Genomic DNA, 19,877 nt, shown 5'->3' with positions numbered 1-19,877 from the left:
CCCAGCTCAGTGTTGCTTCTGTTTTGCTTATCAGCAAAGGTGAAGTGCTCTTACCCTCACAGAATTATGTAATCACCGTTACTGAGGGTATTAAATTTGTTCTAATCAAAGAAAACAGTAAGTGTTCACTTTTTAGAACTTCAGCAATTCTAATTAAATATATACATATATGGTGAGGAGATTCTCAATGTGACAAATGAAGGATTGGGCTGAACGCCCATCTCTTGCTGTAATAGTTTTACTTTCCTGGTTTTATTTTTTATTCTCAGTTGTGTGCCCTGAGAATGCCAACATAACATGGAAACTATTAATGAAATACTTTTCTGTATGTACATAGTATCACTTCTTTTAGCAAAGATAAATATGTTTAAACATTTAACAAAGAAAACGGGTCCAGGGAAACAGCCTATAGCCATAGCTGTTCTAAACAAAAAAAATACTATCACTTTTATATTTTTTCATATGCACTCTGACATTGAATACTTGATATTCTTGCTTCAAGTGAGACACCATTTAGCTGTCCTGTGGTGTAAACTGCTGTCTGAAAGAGTCAGCATGACAAGTCTCAGCTCAACCATAACAGATAAGGATTAGTGCCAGAGGTTCAGAAAGAACTATGAAAAATCTTAAATGGAGTCATGAGATGCAATTTGTCCAAGGAACTATTACCTTCCTTTGTCATCCTCACAGTTGACAATGCTGGCGTCGATGGCTCCGATGAGCAGTGATGCACAGTTTTCATGATCATTGATTCTGCCAAAGAAAATACATTTTGAAAAGGCCATGTCTGCATATTTTTCCAGTTTCCAATATTGGTTTACTTGACTTCCCATTAATATTTCTTAGTGGTTATTTCTAAGTTACCCTAATATGCCTTTGTCTTAATGCTTTTAGTCACACTTCTGCACATTCATAATTTCTCCTTTTAACCAAACTGCATCTGCTGTGATGGATTTCAGTCTCTAAAGCAAAGCTGATCCTTAATTCACTATGCACCAAGGTAATTTCCAAGTCCAGAACAAAGCTAGGATTAAAACTTTAATATCTTAAAATCCTTACTCTGTATGCCAAACACCCCTGGGCCTGGAAAGCACTCAGTCATAGACACTTACATGAAGAGAGATTTATTCTGATATTTGAGGTACTGAAACCCACATCTCTTCCAACTCACATGTTTAGTACTTTGATTTGATGGATGTGTTCAATTAACACTTCTGGGTTTTGCTAATTTGTCTCATTTCTTTATGAAAATGAACAGTATTTAGTAGAGTAGTAGACACACAGTATAGGTAACACACTTCCACATTGGATTAAAAGCTATTTTCATTTTAAATTTGCACACCTTATTAGTCTTGAAAATTGCATACTCGTTTAAAATCATATGAATACTGAATTTTTTTTTCCAAGCTATTACTAGAAATTCTGATTTAAAATAATATGTTTCAGCCACAAAGAATTTTATTTCAAGTGATCAGCTTTAAAATCATTTGCTCATGCAAATAATTTCCAAAAGAGCTTGCTTTATTCTCATACTGCTACTCTCTGCAGACAAATCCTAAAGCAACACTCAGCAGTTCCTGGAGATTTTTACTTACACGGCACAGTGCAATGGAGAGAAGCTATTACCATAGAACTTGTGGAAAAGTTTTTGTTCCAAGAGTACCTCTATGCAGTTTTCATGACCTGTGAGAGAGCAGATATTTCACAGTGTTGCACAAGTTCACTTAATTCATATTAGGCTTACAAAGGTTGGAATCTAACACTTTTAAGTTAAAAAATGAACATGATGTGTATATAAGCTCTTATGTGATAAATCAGAGGATTTTTAAATTTTATGGCAGCAGCAAGAGAGATCTGGGCTAATATTAGCATTTATTAAGAAAAAAGGAAAGCAAAAAAGCTCTTTTAAATGTGACGTCATGTATGTGGCATTACATCCAAAGCTTAAATGAAAATACTGAGAAGCTTTATCCTTATATCAAGCAATGAGTTCAGATTATCCATTTTAGAACAATCAGTTCAGTTCAGAATATCCATCTAGTCACATGGTCTCTTGCACCAAGAGCTCACAGGAGCATTCCTGGTCACACAGCAATCAATTTCAGCATGGACATGAATAAAACCAGAATTTCATCCTGGCTTCTTGTGTCTTGGAGCAAATGAGCTGCAAACTCCCTGGGAGGTAGTGCTGGAAATTCCCTGGACTCTGAACTGAAGGGTGCACACAGCAAATGCTAATACTGACAGCACACAGGGATAATTTGCCTCTTCATTTCAAGCTCCTCCAGCACATTTCCCCAAGCTGAGGCCAGCCCTGAGCCGGGCAGGAGCCCCAGGAGAGCCTTACCATTGTAGGAAGCCCAGTGCAGGGGCGTGTAGCCCTGGTTGTCCTTCAGGCTGCAGTCCTCCTCGGCAAGAGCCACCTGCAGTAACTCGCTCAGCCACGTGGCGTGACCCCGAGCTGCTGCGAAGTGCAGAGGGGTCCTGCCTCTGGCATCTTTACACAGAATGGACACTTCTTTCTCTAACAGCATCTGAACACATTCTTCGTGCCCAGTCATGATCTGGTGACAAAGAAAGGAGTACAGAGGTTGATGGTTTCTTGCCATGGAAATATGGAATGTGATTGACACCTGTGAGCATGACATGTGTGCATGGGATTCAGCAGGCACAGGTGAGAGCCCCTTTGCTCACCTGCTGAACTGCTCACTGCAGTTACCATAAAGCTCTGTATAAATATCATCCCATGCATCAGCTCCACATTGGGTAGGAGGCTAGACTTAGCTAGGAAAGTCAGCTTAGTCAAGCTGGACTAGAAAATATTAGATCTGCCTCTAGGAAAAACTTATAGGACTTATTTGCACTGTTCCAAGAAAAATGAAAGTAACTACTGGCCAGATCTTTCAAAGCAATTATTTTCAGAATTCTTAAGCTGGTCAGGTACAAGAATAATGACTACTATTATAAAGTGCCTGGAGGAAAATAAAAAAAGTGGTCTAATCATTATTTTGCCTAATTAATTAAGGCAAATGTAAAATAAAAGCAAAGCATTACTAAGAGCACATCTCATTGATTATGTTTGGTCATGTTTCCATCATTTACAGTGTTCTCTAGATTTAAACATCCCTGTGCTTATAAGTGAGTTGTAGTCACAGCAAAACAAATAATAAAGGATTATAAAAATTAAGTCACCCCTCGATGTAAAGCTGTGCATCCCAGGAGATCAGCTGCATCTACAGATGCTTCTTTTTCAAGTAATAAAGAAACAGCATCAATGTGCCCATATGCCACTGCAAGCATTAATGGAGTTCTAGGGGAAAAAAGAAAAGCAGAGCAGTCAGAGCTATAAAATGGCATAGTGTTTGTCCCTGCTAACTTCCACAGAGCAATCAGGAAGCCTTGAATTTCTTGCCACTGCTACCCACAAACCCAGTTCTTTTCCCCATGCTCATATATGGCACCCAAGTGAAGGCCTTTAGTATGAAATTATTAAGATGTTTAACAACCAACTGCCACGACTGAAATAGTAACAAACCCACTTGTAAGGAGTTTACAAAAAACACCATTCAAGACAATCTGTTCTCTTAATAACCTACAATTACTGTCACCTGCAGTGACACAAGAGTTTTACAATACCAACTGAATGCACGTCCTTGCTAGTTACCAAGATGACAATGACCCAAAGTATTTCTTTTGCAAATGCTGCACATTTGCTTAAAGGGGATGAAGGGACATGAGGAAAATATTCAAGCTAAAATTTAGACTAACATGTCTTTCATTTGTTTCTGAAAGAGATCTATTCTCCATCTGTTTTTAGGCAGACTAATACCATTTAAAATTAAATGTGCAGACTTTATATGTACAACATTATATGTTCCAGACACCCCAAATGAGTTTCTTAAACCATTCACATTTTCACTTTAAAAATACATCTTATTCTCCCTCTATAACTGCCATTTAAGAAGCAGTAAAGTTTGTGTAGGAACATCTCAGATGCATGTGTCACCTCAAATAAAAACTGTGTCCTACTGCACCAGTCTAATGCACCAAATAAACCCTAGAATAGCAATGTTTTAGAAAGAAGACTTTACAGAAACATCTCAGGAGCCTGTTCATTTTTTATTGAATCTGGCCCTCAACATCTATAAAAGACTGTTTAAAGTATGAAGCAGAGGCTAAGATTAATGATTAGTCCTTTCCACATGGCTTACATCAACTGAATGTGTACTTTGTAATCTCTGCCAAACTCTATGAGGAGAAGTGCAGGAAATACAGTATTTCAAGTAAGTACTTTTTTTGTGAGAAATATGAGATGCTATTTGAATCACAGAGCTGGAAAAAAAAAAAAAAAAAAAAAACAAAACCAAAGAAAACTTACTGTCCTTTGGCGTCTGTCACATCAGGGTTGTCTGCAACTTCCAGCAACAACCGTAAACAAGGGGTATGGCCATTAATGACTATAAAGGAAAAAAATTATGTTTCATTTCAGACACACTGCCACTGGAATGCTTAGGGATAAGAAATGTCCTTATAAACAGGGAAAACACTCCGCCATGTAACAGATCAACATTCCCCCAATTTTCATTTAACTCGTGCCAGTGAAATGGTGAGCTGTTTTTTCCTTGACCTCACGAAGATGGGGACTGGTTCTCTTAGATACAAAAATGCCAAATGAGCAAAACAGAAATTGTGATATTCCCTCCTGAGAAGATTTTTACTAAAGCAGACAGCATTTCAAGATCCCCCAGACTGAGCAGGCAGGCAAGGCTTTCTGTGCTCAGGGTTGGAACACAGTAGGAAATACACTGTCAAGGCTCCTTAATTTTATGTGCACTGTACAAGTGAGTACTCAGTGCTGCTATGGAAAAAAAAAAATCTGTAAAGAATGACCAATGATACAAATGTCAAATTCATAAACGCACGTAACACCAGAGAATCAAATCCCCTTTGAGATTATCCATTGTATCAAAAATAAGATTTATCAAAACATTTGGGTTTAGTGGTGTTTGGGGATTTTGCTGGGGGGGATATTTTGGGGGTTCTTTTGGGTTTTGTTGTTTTGGGTTTTTTTATGTAACCCATTGTTGCTAGGAAACAGCTTTGAGTCTCTACATTCTGTAGGGCCTGACACTGAATCCCACCTGTGTGTTAGCTGGCTTTAAGGCTTCAGACTTTCATGGGATGAGGAGACAGATATTTTCTTCTTTGAAAAACAATTCCTGGGCTCAGCAGATACGTGTTGTGTTCTTATTACAGCAAGTCATGCATTCACACTGCCTACACCCCGTGGGCTGAGGCAAAGCCCTTGGACACCACCTATGTCACATCATGCTGGCAGAGAAGCCGGTGCACATCATCACATTTAAATTACTCATCCAAAAATAATCTTAGTTGATTTACCCAGAAAAATAAAAGGCATTTTTAGTTATTTACCACTAAGTAATGACATATACATAACATGTAAACAGTTCTGCAGGGCTGGTGGTTCACTGGCTTGAGGGGGGGAAATAAAGGTCTGTTCTTTCTCCCAGCAGGAGGAAGAGAAATCATAACTTGTTCACAAAGATGTGTGAAAATGATCTTGGTAAATGAGTTTTAGAACAGATTCTTCCAGAAACTCCTAGGAGTTGACCCAGTGATTGCTAAGCATTACAGACCCTGCAGGGAACATTAGTTTTTCCAACAGACCCACAACACTAACACCAGGGGAACATTTGCAATGGATTCCCCAGGCTAGCCAGAGGAGAGGCTGGTGGTAATGAAATTACACAGGGAACATATCATTTGGGCAAAGGAAATTCTCCATGTAATGAGGCCAGAGGAAGTCTATTACTTCATGGGGACAGAGAGAAAAAAGAAACACTTCATTAGGTGAGTCCTCAAGTCCCAAATCCCTTTACTGACACAAACAGAACTCTGTCATCCAATCCACCACTGAGGCCTCCTGAGCTCAGTGCCCAGTAGCTGTGCTGGTGTAATGAGAAGCAATGAGGGCAAAAAAGTTGAAGGGGGTGGGCAGACATTTCCTTCTTGTTTCTTCCCAGTGCAGCACGAGCAGGTGCTCACTGTGGTGTGTGCAAACGCACGCTGGCACTCAGGGGAATAAGGCAGCAAGAATTCTGCTGGGTTTCTCCAGAGCCACCAGCTGACCTCCTTTAAATTGTTCTTTACACTTGCAGCACAGACTCTGAAGGTGCAGCAGCTCCCTGCAGGTGGCACCAGCCCTGCTCCAGCACTCCTCACCAAAGCGCTGCCCTAGGGAGCGGCAGCATGGGAATGGCACACTGCAGGGGGATGGCCGGAGCGGTGGTGGTGGGAGCTTCACTCCAGAGATCACTTCCACAGGACCCCACAGAGCTTCTGAGTGGAAGGTTCTAAACGTTGTCTTAATGAATATTTACCTGAAGTGCACTTAACTCACATTTGAAAGCTCTCAAATTCATGCCAGTGGTGAATTTCCTTTACTAAGGAGTTCAAATACTAAACCCATCTGTGCATTACTTTCCATTCTGCTCAAGGTACATGTTCCCTTTTGTGTCTCATTCCTGGGCAGGATTTTTTGCCTTTTTTCTTGGTTGGGCTTTTTGTATACGTGGTTTTTTTATCTTTGTTTGTTTTTAACACATATCTGACTTATTTTGCTTCACTGCAAATTTAAAGAACAATTTATTTGCACTCCTGGGAATGTTTTTTAGTCTGAGAAGCAAAAAGCATAATGGACCAGAAAAGTCTGCAATGACTCTTCCTACTGGTTTCACATGGAAGGCACTCAATACTACAGTGATGGAGGTGATTCAAAAACAAATTAAAAGGGGTGGGGGAACACAATCTGAAATTATGTGAAGGTAAAAAAGGTGTGTATTAAAATAACATCTTCCATTCAACAAATTTACTCAATTTACTCAACAGATTAGTATTTTAAGTCAGGGCTGTTAACAAAAATATGGCTTTGTTACCATTCACTTTTCTCAGTACTGAAGAACCTTTACAGTTCAGCTGTGACAACTGAAACTTATGTCACTATAACTACATTTTTAAATAAATGCAAATCTTTGCTATAGTGATGAAGTTCCAGACCAAGTCACACCTTGTTCACATCAGATCCCAAGATATGTTTGAAGTAACTACAGGGAAAGCTCTTGATCACCACAGCTTAGTTTTGTAGCAGCACTAATATTGATTTCAATTAATTAAACCATCAGTATTTATCATGGGGAGAAATGTGCTGAGTCCTGGTGCAAAGGTCAAGCAGACAGGAAGCATTTTTAGTATGCAGTGTGGGTCTATTAGGAGCATCTCCTTCAGCACTGCAGACAAAATTGCTAAGTCTATTTGACCTCATGTTTCAAGGTTGCACTTACATGATCACACACAGAGAATAAACTGATACTACAGAACATATATGCATTTCAGCAAGATGAAAAGAGAAGCAGAAAGACACTTAAGTGTGGTACTGAATTAATTATCCACGTGGTATTCATTTTCCTTCCCACTAGAGGCCACTGCTACCCTGCACAGAGCCTCTCCTGGAAGAGCAGAGGTGACACATTCCCTTTGGCACCTCTGCATATTTACCTGACAAATAATAACCTTCAAATAAATGACCAAGTCTACATTTCCCAGCTAATTTTGCATGTTACATAATTAACACCCCACACATGAGGAAAGGAGCAGGCTGCCAGCAAGTGCAAGTTCACAGGCTGGCTCAGGAGGAGGAGCCTGAAAGAGGGGGGAGAATTCCTGTGGTGCTGCCACTGCAAATGGCTGCAGGTTTTGAACACCAGAACATTTTCATTGCCAATCAGAGCCCACATCTATTTTTCAACCTTTCTTCCAAAGGAGAAGCAGCGAGGCAAGTGTTCCCTCCCTCCCCTGATTATTTGGTTGAAGAAGCAGCAAGAGAAGGTGTCATGAGGGAAACATCACACCTCCTGAAGGGGAGGTGGTAACAGAGAGAGGCAAGCAGGTAAGGGCAGAGCAGCAGTGGTGTGCAAAAATATGGGATTCTGTACCAGGGATGACTGAACCACAGGGGCAGAGGAAAAAAAGATGAATGAAACAGTAGAAAAATGGTTTAAATGTACAACATCAGCAAACAAGTACCACCCCTCAGGGCATGGGAGAACGTTCCTCCCTTTAGGAGAAATGTGCATAGCAAGAGCAGGTAAGTAGCTGTACCTGCTTCAGTGTGGGAGGGTTCATAGCACAGGGGTAGCACAAGATCACACTCACCTGAGGCATGGAGGGGGGTCCTTTTGGTGACATTGTCCTTTACAGTGACAGAAGCACCCTGGCTGATGAGAGCTTCCACACACTCTGCATGTCCTCTGAAGGCAGCCAAGTCCAGAGCAGTGCGTCCCTTGTCATCCCTAATGTCCAGGTCCACCAGGGATTGCAGAAGTACCTCCAGAGCTTGATGATGACCATTGTAGGCCTAGAATTATGAACTGGGTCATGTAAAGAACACAACTCCTGTCTATCAAAGACCTTTCCCATAAATTCTGAATAAAATCCAGCCCTTTCAATGTCTCCTAAACACAACAGAAATCTGTTTTATTGATTCCTTATGACTCTCTCTTCAGCCTGAAAGGATTCTTCCAACTTACACTGTACCCAAGAAATTAAAAAATTCCTAGAGTTTAGGAAAAGAAATTATGATTCTTCGTTTGCTCCAAAATTCTACTACAACCCAAAGTGAGGAAATTTCAGGCAATAATTTGCCAGGCCAGCACAGGTTAATCAGCAATTCATTTTTCACGTGCTACGATATCTGACAGGGAAACATTTGCTTCAAAAACCAGAATCACTTGAGAGCTGCATGGATTATCACCTGACTGGTGCTGAATTCAACACATGTGCTGGTCTCCAACTAAACAAAAGCGACTCTCAAACCAGATTTTTGTGCAAATGTAAACACAAACTTGACCTGCTGTTTACAGCTGATGCTTCATGGAGAATTCCTGCCAGCAGGTTCACGTGGTGGAACAGCTACAGTGGACAAGCAGATGGACCTCCAGACCTCCAGCCACACTGGGGCCAACAGCACAAACAGGGGTGGCATTGCAAAACCCCAGTGGAAAGTGCCAGAAATTGGAAATGTTTTGTTCAGCTTTGTAGGGCCTGCCCTCCTCTGCTCACTGTCATACTCAGAGCATCCTTTTGATTTACACCCAGTTGTACAGTTAGTGTTATCAGAGTTGAAGCTGTGAACTCTCCATGCCTAAAGACATTCAAAATGTGATGGGGCACAGCCCTGAAAAAAATCTGCTCCAGCTGATTCTCCTTTTCCCACAGAGGTGGGACTCCATCTCCAGAGGTCCACGTCAACCATGTCAACCCCAGCTATTCTGTGATTGTGCACAGGAAAACTGGGAAGAGGAATCATCAATCTTGAGCTCCTGGGACAGGGGAACAGTTGTTATCTCTGAGGCCACCTCTGCTGGATCCTGTTGTGATATGTTGTGTCCACAGCATTCTCACAGGGCACTGCTGGCCTTTAAACACTGGCCCACCCCCTGCTGTGTACCAAAGAGTTTTTTTGCACTGCACCTCTCCACCAGAACATCAGAGAAGCTCATTCCATGAGCAAAGCCTAGGCTCAAGCTTTGGCCACATATTTATAAACTAGTTCTAAATACAAGTGTGAATTTCCAGTTAGTTTCAATTCAGTGTCTGTGTCATCTTCCTACCCAAGGGTTAGAGTCAGGAAGAGCCAAGAGCTTCAACTGCCTAAAACTGAATTAACAATTCCAGCCCAGATCCTGCCTTTGTTACATCCCTTCCCACCTTTTTCAAAACAAGCCCACAGTTAAACTTGCTTCAAAGACAGAGATTAAGGAACTGTTCTAGGAGATACTGATCAAATGCTTTACACATCTCATACTTACAGCTAAATGCAAAGGACTTTTTGTAGCTGCAGAATCAGATTCCTCAAATATATTGTTGGTTTTTTCCAGAAGCTGGGAAGAAAAAAAGAAAGTCTTAAAACATGAGGCAGGATAAATTTTCATGGACTATAAATCTGTAAATCGGCAAGGATGTGTTTTGGCCACAGTAATTATTGAAGAATTGCAAAGTATTTCAAGCTTTTCTGCACAGGGTAAAGCTAGAAAACCAGTTTAAAAGCTTGTCATGAACATCCTTACCCTGATTAATTATTTTCCATGAAATCCTGGGGCCTGCTTGGGTGAGAAAGGAGCCCTTAAAACAATAGATTTGTGGAATAGAGCCCTCAGTAAATTTACATTGGAGAAAGCTCAGTTCTCATGATTCCACAGCATGTGCAAGCCATGTCTGATACAGTGTTTTGGGTAATTCTGACACATAATTAGCACTGGGAATAATTATAACTGAGCTGTGAATCCCTGATAAATTATAAAATTGACTGAATGAACAATCTGCTCCTGCAATGACAGTCTTCCAAAATGCAACATGTCCCTGAACTCTTACAAGCATCAGTAATATCTAGCAACAAATTTGTATAATCCTCTCCATTTTACAGCTTAAAACCAAGGACATTTCCATCCACCTAGAAGGAGGAGCTGTGGAAAAGCATGTCCAGAACAGGACATGAACCCTGACAACTTATCCAGCTGAGGCTGCAAAGAAAACCATACACAGTGTCCAGAATTGAACATTTGTTGAGTGGCACTGCTCATGTGCTTGGCCTTTTGCTTAATAATGACTCAGAGTTAGTCTCCAAAAGCCTTTAGGGGTGGAAATTACCATTTTACAGAAAATCACCAATGGGAGACTGTATAAAAGAAAGAAAAGCAGGACAGTCAAGTAAAGCTGACTTGGAATGTTTCTAAGGCTAGAAGTGCATTTTTCAGTCTTTCAAGGTTTTTCACTTGGTTGGTTGGCTGGTTTGGTTTCTGGGGTTTCTTTTTAAGACACTAAGGAATTAATCAAAAGACTGAAAAATAAGAAAGTCTGTAAGTGTTTTGACCATCTGGACAATTTTAGGCTGTGACAACATGGACAATTCTCCAAAGAGGCCATGAAAGGCTACAAGGGCTTTGCCTGTGCTGCAAGATGATGGCATATTCCTAAACACTGATGTAGGCCTGAGCTTCTGGTGTAACAACTTAGTCTGCAATACAAATTAGCCTTAATAATGCATAAGGTGTTACAAATGTCTTACTCAACAAGGCCAATAACCTGAACCCTATGGAAAAGCTAGAAAATTAGGCAGCAATTTAATTTACTTGTATATTTTGTGCCTAGCAATATGTCAAGACTATGTGTTGATAAAAATCATAAGTAAGTAGGTGTGTGTATTAACAGGTAACGCACATTTTAACACTTCCCTGCAGCTAAGAGAAAGGGAAAAAAAAAATCAAACCTCCCACCAGTTTCTTGGTAGGTTTGGGGCAGAGTTAAGAAACTCATTTGGTGTTGCCATGTGGAACCACCTCCAGTTAAAACACTGCTCTTCTCTTATGTAAGAGAGCTGGGAACAGGATGAAGCAGTAGCCAGCTATGAACACAGAAATCTGATTTTCTCTAGTGAGTAAACAAGCTAAAAAATCCCACTCAACAAACCCAAGCACTGAGCCTGCTCCCCTGCCTGCCTGATACTGGCCTTTAGTCTGTGTCCATGAGGCCAGCACAACAGACTAATTTAATCATTTTTAATTACATTGATCATCACATGCTGAAATTCCAGGATCAAAATCACAACAAGTAAATACTTCCCTTCACCTGTCAGAAGGCTCCAGAAGTCTCCAGGAACAAGGCAGATAATTGCCTTTCAAATAGATGAAAAAAACCACACAGAAAATTGACAACATTAAGGCTCTAAAGGCACAAATTGTGGGATTGGAGAGCCCCTGACAAAAGGCATCTCCATGGCTTAGTCAAAGCAGCTTAGGCTGCTGCAGACCAGGCTTAATGAGCTTATTAGTCAGAAGGCTGAGTATCTCCATCATAAAGTCAAGTGCAAACACGAATTTGATGGCAAACCTGGCAGCTCTCAGAGCCATACACTGCAAGAGGAGAAATTATAAAGGAGAGCAAGAAGAGGAAGATTAAAGACACAGCACGAATAATTTTTTTGGCATTCCTTGTCAAGCATCTTTTTTTAAGAATGAAGTCACTTGAATGATGAACATAATGTACAAAGAGATAAAAAATACCAATTCAGAGTCACCAAGAAATCCTCCAGTTTTACCAGTGTTGCCATGGTTCTAAGGATGCTTTTATACTAAATTACATATATTTGCAATAATAACACACAGAACAGTGTGTCCTTGGGGGACTCTAGCTCCATGATACTTGGAAGAAGCTATCCATAGTTGCATCTGTTTTTAAAAAGGTACATTTATCATTCAGAGTCATTTGTCCTGGCAGCCATGGAAGCTTAAATCCCACAGAGCAATCCCTGTGTCTGCTGTGCTGCAATCCATCCCTGCCTGTGGAGCTGCACTTCACCAAAACCAGACAAAAAAGCATGGATTGCCAACAGTTTATGGTTACTGGTGGCTGACTGCACAATGTCCCAGCATATTGCATTTCTTTTTTTTGGAGACTTTAAAGTTTGTCTTGTATCAGATTGCATTTCTCTGTACTGACTGCCACAGATTTCAGGTGGGTGTCAGAACTGTGCAAAGACCCTGCATGAGAGGGGCACTCCTCCCTGTGAGCAGGTCAGAACCTTTCTGAAGGCAAGGGTACCCTTCTTCTCTTTCTGCCTCCTGGGAATTCCCAGCATGATCCTTTCACTTCCTGTGACAGCACCATTTAATACTGCAAGGAATTTTATGAAGTCTTCCTCAGACTCAGAAACAGGAACACGAATGCTTTGGGAGAGGCAGACTAAGATAAAACATCCATCATTCTGTTCTAGTCTTACAAACTAACAGCACTGCAAGGTTCCTATTATAAACTCTCCTCTCTTCCCCAGTTCAGCATGAAGATGAATAATTTTTACAGTTCACACCATTTCATTTGTGCAGTAAGGGTATTTACAGGCATGAGAGGATTTACTGCCTGATTTTATTCTGTGGTTATAATAAATGACTCTATAGCAGGACACAGTTAATGAGTCAGGATACTTCCTATGATTGTCCTCAAAATATATGCTAAAATTTAGCTCTGGTATTAAAAAAAAAAAAAAAAAAAAAAAGGAAAAAAAAAAAAAAGGCAGCTTCATGGAGCACGTCAGTAATTTAAAATGACCATTAAGCAGAAAAAGTGATAATACTTTCATCATGCACAAAAGGTTTAAGCTGCACTTTTCAAAGCAAGAGTCAAAAGAAACCCCAAGGCACAGACAATGAAATGTTGGGCACTATCTCAAGCCTTCCAAGAGAACAGCATGTGTGGATCTGTCCAAGCCATCATGCACAGGCACCTCCAGGCACAGCCATTTCAGTGCACTCCCAACAGTCCTGTCCCAGGTTTGTGCTACCTGGCACTGAAGTGAAAGAGACTTTTCTTTGAGAGTTTTACTGTTTTATTAAGGCAGCTTTGACATTCCAACACACACACACACTGGCAGTCCTGCTGGTGAACCCCTGCAGCTTGGTGCCACTCATGCTGACTGTAAAATGGCCAAGCTTTAGATTGGCTGTGTATATTCTAAAAATGGCCTTTACTCTGAAAAGTTATTAATCTAAGAGTGTTCAGAAATATCCACACATGTGAAGAGCTGATCAGAAGGCAATAAAGACAAAAGAAATGGTTGGACATTGCTCTTCTGCAACAATTCTGCAGTGATGCCACTGATCACTCACAAGGTCATTCAGAAGTGGCAACTGGTCACCATTTCTAATGTCACTTTCAGAACTGAATACAAATATATGAGCTAGGTGTCACTTTGCATCTCATGTTTCCTGATAAATTGCAACAGATAATCGTCTCTGCTCTGGGAAAATGTGCCACCTGCAGCTTCTTTTAAATACAGGCTTTTCCAGCAAGTAGCCAGGACAAGATTGAAAACCCTCATTATTTGTTTCTGATGATACAGAAAAGAGCAGTAAAATGAACCTCTTCACTACTTTATCTCTAATCAGGGAAGTACATTTTAAAAATCTCAGAATTATTCCTAATTGCTGAAAAATTCAAAGCTGAAGTGGCACAAATATATCCTCAGGGGAACAAGCAATCCTGTAAGCTCTCTCCATATTCACAAATACACACCAACAAATTATTTTCATTTGGTCAGGTTCAAACCAATATGCCTCTTAACCTAGTGCTGATGCTTTCCTAAGATCAGACTTTAAAAATCCAGTTCAGCAGTACTGACATCCATTTCACTCCCATGCACAGACATGGGTGAAGTTAAACTGACTTAAGCAAGAAGTATTTTCACGAGAGCTCAGGCTGAGGCTGAAGAGCTGTGTCAGCAGCTCTGTGCAACTCCTGCAGTACAAAGCTGAAGTGCCCAGCAGACCAGTCAGCACCATGCAAACAGGACACTTACCTGGCACGTAAGAGAGCACTGCTCAGGTCTTTAAACATCTCTAAATCTGAAACTCCAGCAGGCCTCCAGGCCCTGGGCTGTTCTCAGCTGGGGCACTGATCTTCTCTTGGAGCTCTTCCACTCCATACAAAATCATTTCATCTTAAGCCACAGGAGTGCCATACTCAGTGGGTCATGGGGACAGGTGAGTGTCACCAGTGAGTATTAAACAATGCAGAACAGCTCCAAATGAGAGTGAGAGATCACCCCCAGCACCAGCCTGCATAATGTGTTGGTTACTCCTTGGGATGTGGAAGTCCAGTTCCTTTGAGATTTGAACCTGGGACTTTCACACTCAAATCACATAAATCATGTTTCTTTCTGGCCAGAAATTCTGCCTCAGAGGTTCTGTAAAACCTCACCCTTTGCTTTAAGGAGTCTCTTAGCCAAAGAAACTTCAGCAAATCATACAGGTGTGCAAAAGGTATAGGAAGGTTTATATTTAGAGAAATTATCAGAAGGTTCCTCTTTAGATAGAAAACTTGAGGATTGGTGAAACACAGTGACAGTCAATTTTTAAAATGGGCATTTCAGTGTTATTTTTGCTACTCTCCTCTCATTTGAGCCTCTACTCTGAAACACACACAAGTACTTTTTAAATTCAAGCTCGCTTGAAGCCACGTAATTTACATTTCTTCTCCAAAACACTTTAAAATTGGCCACAAACTTCCAGAAAACAGCCAAGTGTGGTTCCATTTCACATTCCCAAATGCAAAGTTAAGTTACTTTAACAATCCAGGGAAGTGTCATGCCAGCCAGGTACGTGCACTGGCCTCACAGCTCCTAAGGCTGACTGAGGAGAAGCAACAGCCTTGAGCAAAGCTGGAGCCTGCAAGCAGCAGGAAGAAGGAATTCCAGTGGAAGCAGAAGCAGCACACATGCAATTGCTTCAAGTACATGGCATGCTGGTTAAGAGTTGTGACTCTTCTTCCTCAGGCTTCACCAGAGTGAATACAAGGATTTGCAAAATACTAAGAAGTTTAAATAAAAATGCACAACATGCAATTGCTTTTCATTTACTCACTATATCCAGGGGAGTTTTGCTTCCAATCTAATTAAAAATGTCAATTAGAATAATTAAAGACAGAAACACTGAAGTGTAATGGTAATCTGAAAATGTTTCTTGGTTTATTTTTCCTGTACAATAACTGCATTGCAAGCAGTGCCTGAACAGAAGCATGGCCCTGGCCCTGTGTGCCCCATCCCTGCACTGCCCACACCCAGCAGAAACACTCCTGAAGCAATGACACCACAGCCACTGTGGATGGATATCAGTTACACTTCTTCATAAGGGAGGAAGGAAGAGAGAAGAATCAAGACAATGTTGAAGATCAATCTCCTCAACTGACAAAACACAGATCAACAGATACACAACACACACAGTGGGAGGCTTAGCTTAATGAAGTGAGATTGCTTTGTAAACCTACAAATACCAATAAACCAGGGGCAGTTTCTGTCTGAAAGTCTGCTCAGGCAGGCAAACATCTTGCCTTGGATAAATAAACCTGACTGCACCCCTAAAATCCCAGTGACCACAGCTCTGAGAACCCAATACTCCAATGCAACGCAACATGCCTTGATCAAATGTCCTTTTCTTTGGATTCAATAGATTTGAGGGAGCCAGATATTCTTCACACATAACATTTAAACACCACACACACAGACACACAGAAAGGTATTTCAGGCAATGGCAGAAGTCTGTGATCTCTTTCCTAACTGAAGGAAAAATGTCTCCTGAAGTTCTGCAGTGGCCTTGCTGTTCTCTGTCAAAAGAGTGTCTTGCTTCTCACCCCAGGAAAATAAAAACACAGACTAAAAAAGACAAGAGGTGTCAGAGAGACAGAAAATAAACCCCTGAGATTCTAAGCAATACTCTATCCTACAAGGCAAAGTGCCAGCAGGGTGCCAGGACAAACAGTAAAATTCCTGCCCTCGTTGATTTCCTAAGCAGCATTAGCTTTTTAGAAAACATTTTTAGAATCCAAATTATCTGGTTTCCAAAACATAAAATCTAAGACAAATTGCACTTCTACAAACTAACTTATATCAGTGTATGCAGCCTATATGGGCTCCTATTGATTATTTAAACAGTGGGCACATATTGCACAAATGCTGATATCAAAACTCAACCAGTTAAATCAGCCTACCATCATTTGGGGGATTCTACAACTGACAGACAAATTAGGTGCATTAAAGTTCTTTTTGAGCATTAAGTTCCTAAGTTCTTCTCCTTTTAGAACCACTGAAGTTAATGACTTTGTGCTTCCCTGCTCCACATGGGAAAAGCTCTCAGACACAGGTACAAAGTAATTCATCACACAAACACTGCTGCCCCTGGCTTCAGACAACAAGCTCCCTTTAAGAAAGAGGGTGGTGGTGGTGGAGACAGACAGCAACTAGGAAGGAGAAAACCCAGGTTGTTCCCCCTGAATAAAGAGATCTGGCTCAGAAGGAGGCCCAGGGGCTGCCACTGGATGAGCATCCAAGCCAGATCCCCATGTGGAAAAAAGCTTTTTAACACCTATGCCAGGCCTGCTGTGAGTCACTCCTCAGTAATTCCCAGTGCCCTGCTCTCAGATGGATGAGTGAGCACATTTGTGTTGACAGGAGACAGGCAATTAGCAGCAGCCACACTGGAGACTGATGGAGTCAGTGATTTCAATTTCTCCACAGGTTAAGGAGCCCAGTGTTTGAAGGCATGGCTCATCTGCCCTGCAGTGCAGAGCTGCTCTGGTAAAGGTGTTCCCCAGCCTCTCCAGTCCCAGGGTGGCTTTGTGCTCCTCCCTCAGCCCCTGCTCCCCAACACACACCGAGGGATTTGCCTTTTCTTCTGGGCACAGCTTTTGGTTAAACCATGCTCCTTAAATGATTTAGCCCCTGTGATGATTCAATTTCTGTTAGTCAAGGAGGGAATTACATTTGCTGATGGAATAAAGAGAAGAGCAGATTAAAAGAAAAAGTATCCATCATTTCTTATAGTCAGAGAAGAGATTTCACTGGAGGAGACAAGCATTTAATTCTGCATTGCACAGAAACCTGTTTTTATCAGCACAAAGTGCTTGACTGTCCCTCTGTGTAGAACTCCAATGTGAAATTACAATTTAAATTCCACTCTTTTCACACCAATAAAGCTCCTGTGACAAGAGATCATTTCAATATAAAAAAATCAACAACATTTTTTCCTTTTTTCCAAGGAGTTTGGGGATGTGCTCAGCTCTGAAACAGCAGGCAGCAGTGATGACTGGTGTCACTGACTCCCAAGAGCAAAGTCAGCCCCAGCCTAAACAAACCTGAGGTTATTTCTAGAAGCAGGAAGGCAGGTGGGAGTTTCAGTGGCTTGCAAGCACACATGCCCACCATGCAGCCTTTATGAATGGCTCCCTACAGATGGAGAAACAGCTGAGGAATCAGCTTCCACTCTTCTCCTTTTAGCAGCATCACATCATTCATGGCAGGGCAACCACCCCTCTAATATTCCAGACAACCTAAAGGTCCTCCAGGAGAAAGCTTCTCTTGTTGAGCTCTGTGGTTGAACACACAAAACATAAATTTGGTTTGGGTCAAAGATATGACCTTTTCCCTCTAAATCCTTATTTCTCCCAATACCTCCCCACAAAGAAATGTAGCTAAATTCCAGCCAAGGCATTGGACTCACGGCAAACACAAAAGTCAAAGAATGAAAATTTGTCTCCATAGATAAACCAGTCCTTCCTAAACTGCATTCAAACATGTAAATCTTTTATAATGCTGAGAAACTGTGGTGCTTAGAGCACAGACCAAATTGCCCAGTGAAGGAAACTCCTCTGGATACTACCCCTTTTTCTTTGGACTTACTTTTAAAAGTGAACATTTGTTTAGAAATAAGCTCTCTTAAATACCTACTAAAATAACTGGGGGGAGGGGGAAGGCAAGTAAAAAATAATCTTACAAGGCCTTTTACAAACGTGGCATATTCTGGAACACCAAAATAATTCCCTAACATTTTGCTGAAGTTTGGTTTTGTGTATATAGAGAAATACTAGTAATCATGATTCATAGAAAAACAAGATTATTGTTGCACCCACCTTGACTTAGTTTTGACCACAATTAAAGCTCCATATTTTATATGAACTCTTTCCTCCATCAAGTTTTAGGCCCATAAAGAGCTGTCTTGTTCTAGGCAAGATAATTCCTAGTCATTTTCATTTATCAGCTATGAAAAATAAACAAAATATTTACCCAGGGGATAAAATAGTAAAATAACAGCTAATATGGCACTGAAAAATAATGCTTTATTTACATAATCTCACTTGACTTTGCTTTCAGCCCTTTTGCCATCCTGAATCCCAGCATTGCAAAGAAATCAGTGTAATGGTGGTGCCTGTATCAACTAGTTAGAGTTATCAAATGTAAAGCTGTTAAACTCAGGACTTGGTAACTCATGGCAAAAAAACTGAGTCAGCTTCTTCTGCCAGTGGGTGCAAAGATGACAGACCCTGGTCCTACTGCTGGACGAGCACAAATGCTTTCTGACACATTTCCCCTTTGTATTCCAGAGAGAAAATGACATCCCTGCTACCCTCCAAACAGCAATGGACAAATCCTGGCTCCCCAAAAGTTTCAGGCTGGCACCCCAGCACACAATTCTGGTCCTGTGCAGTATTTCATGGCAGTTGGTTTCCACCACTGTGTGACTCTAACTCTGTAAACGATGCTTGACCTTGGGTTTCCATACTGCAGCTCTAGTCACAGACACAGGAAGACTGACAGGGAAGAACATGGAGTTTTTCTGCCTGAATACAGAACACTTGCTGCACAGCTGCCTCTGGCCCAGCAGATGAAAAGAAAACCCAACACCTCTGACATGCACTGCATTCCCAGCTCTTCCTTTTGTCTGCCCAGCCTAATTAATGCCAGGATTTGACAGCAGATGATTGCCTGCAACTGAGACGTGCAGAAAGTGTGCCCAGCAACAAGCCCAGGAGGAGAGAGGGGGCCTTGCTGAGTGCCCAATCCGTGCCTCACAGCACACAGGGAGGCTGAAAGAGAATCCCCAGTGAAGATGCTCCCACTCCACCCCACAGGCAGAGTCACCAGAGATCAGTGCCAGCAGAAGGCAAGGCCAAAGTCACTACCACAACCAACAGAGGAGCAGTGCTGTTTTAAGTGCCCTAAATAAACATGCTTGTAGGTGGGAGCTAAAAAAGCTCAGCACCCCACCTGAAATTCTGCCCCAGGCCTGCCCTGGCAGAGTTACTGCCCCAGGTTTCCAAGCTGCTGGAACCAGCTGCAGGCCAGCTGCAGCATTTTCCTGGTGTGGCACATGTGGTGTGAAAGCAGCATGTGCTGTGCAGAGCTCCTGCTCAGAAACTAAATACTTGACTCTTCAACACAGAAAGAACCAAACAACACATAACACTAAACAACACACAGT

General features: G+C 41.4%; 1 protein-coding gene across 5 annotated transcripts in view; it reads right to left on the bottom strand.

The window, feature by feature from the left end:
• The window catches only part of ANKRD44 (ankyrin repeat domain 44), a 131,656-nt gene that overhangs the window by 10,670 nt on the left and 101,109 nt on the right, over positions 1 to 19,877 (bottom strand). For all 5 annotated transcript variants that reach the window (XM_059853371.1, XM_059853374.1, XM_059853372.1 and 2 more), the window contains exons 17-23: positions 9,888 to 9,959; positions 8,233 to 8,434; positions 4,379 to 4,457; positions 3,193 to 3,310; positions 2,348 to 2,564; positions 1,596 to 1,683; positions 670 to 753 (exon numbers count right to left, since the gene is read on the bottom strand). In XM_059853371.1, coding sequence (XP_059709354.1) covers positions 670 to 753; positions 1,596 to 1,683; positions 2,348 to 2,564; positions 3,193 to 3,310; positions 4,379 to 4,457; positions 8,233 to 8,434; positions 9,888 to 9,959 — 860 coding nt within the window. The remainder of the gene's footprint in view (positions 1 to 669; positions 754 to 1,595; positions 1,684 to 2,347; positions 2,565 to 3,192; positions 3,311 to 4,378; positions 4,458 to 8,232; positions 8,435 to 9,887; positions 9,960 to 19,877) is intronic.

Source organism: Haemorhous mexicanus, chromosome 8, assembly GCF_027477595.1.
Source record: "Haemorhous mexicanus isolate bHaeMex1 chromosome 8, bHaeMex1.pri, whole genome shotgun sequence".
NCBI classification, from domain to species: domain Eukaryota; kingdom Metazoa; phylum Chordata; class Aves; order Passeriformes; family Fringillidae; genus Haemorhous; species Haemorhous mexicanus.
This window is presented reverse-complemented; position numbering and strand designations above follow the sequence as displayed.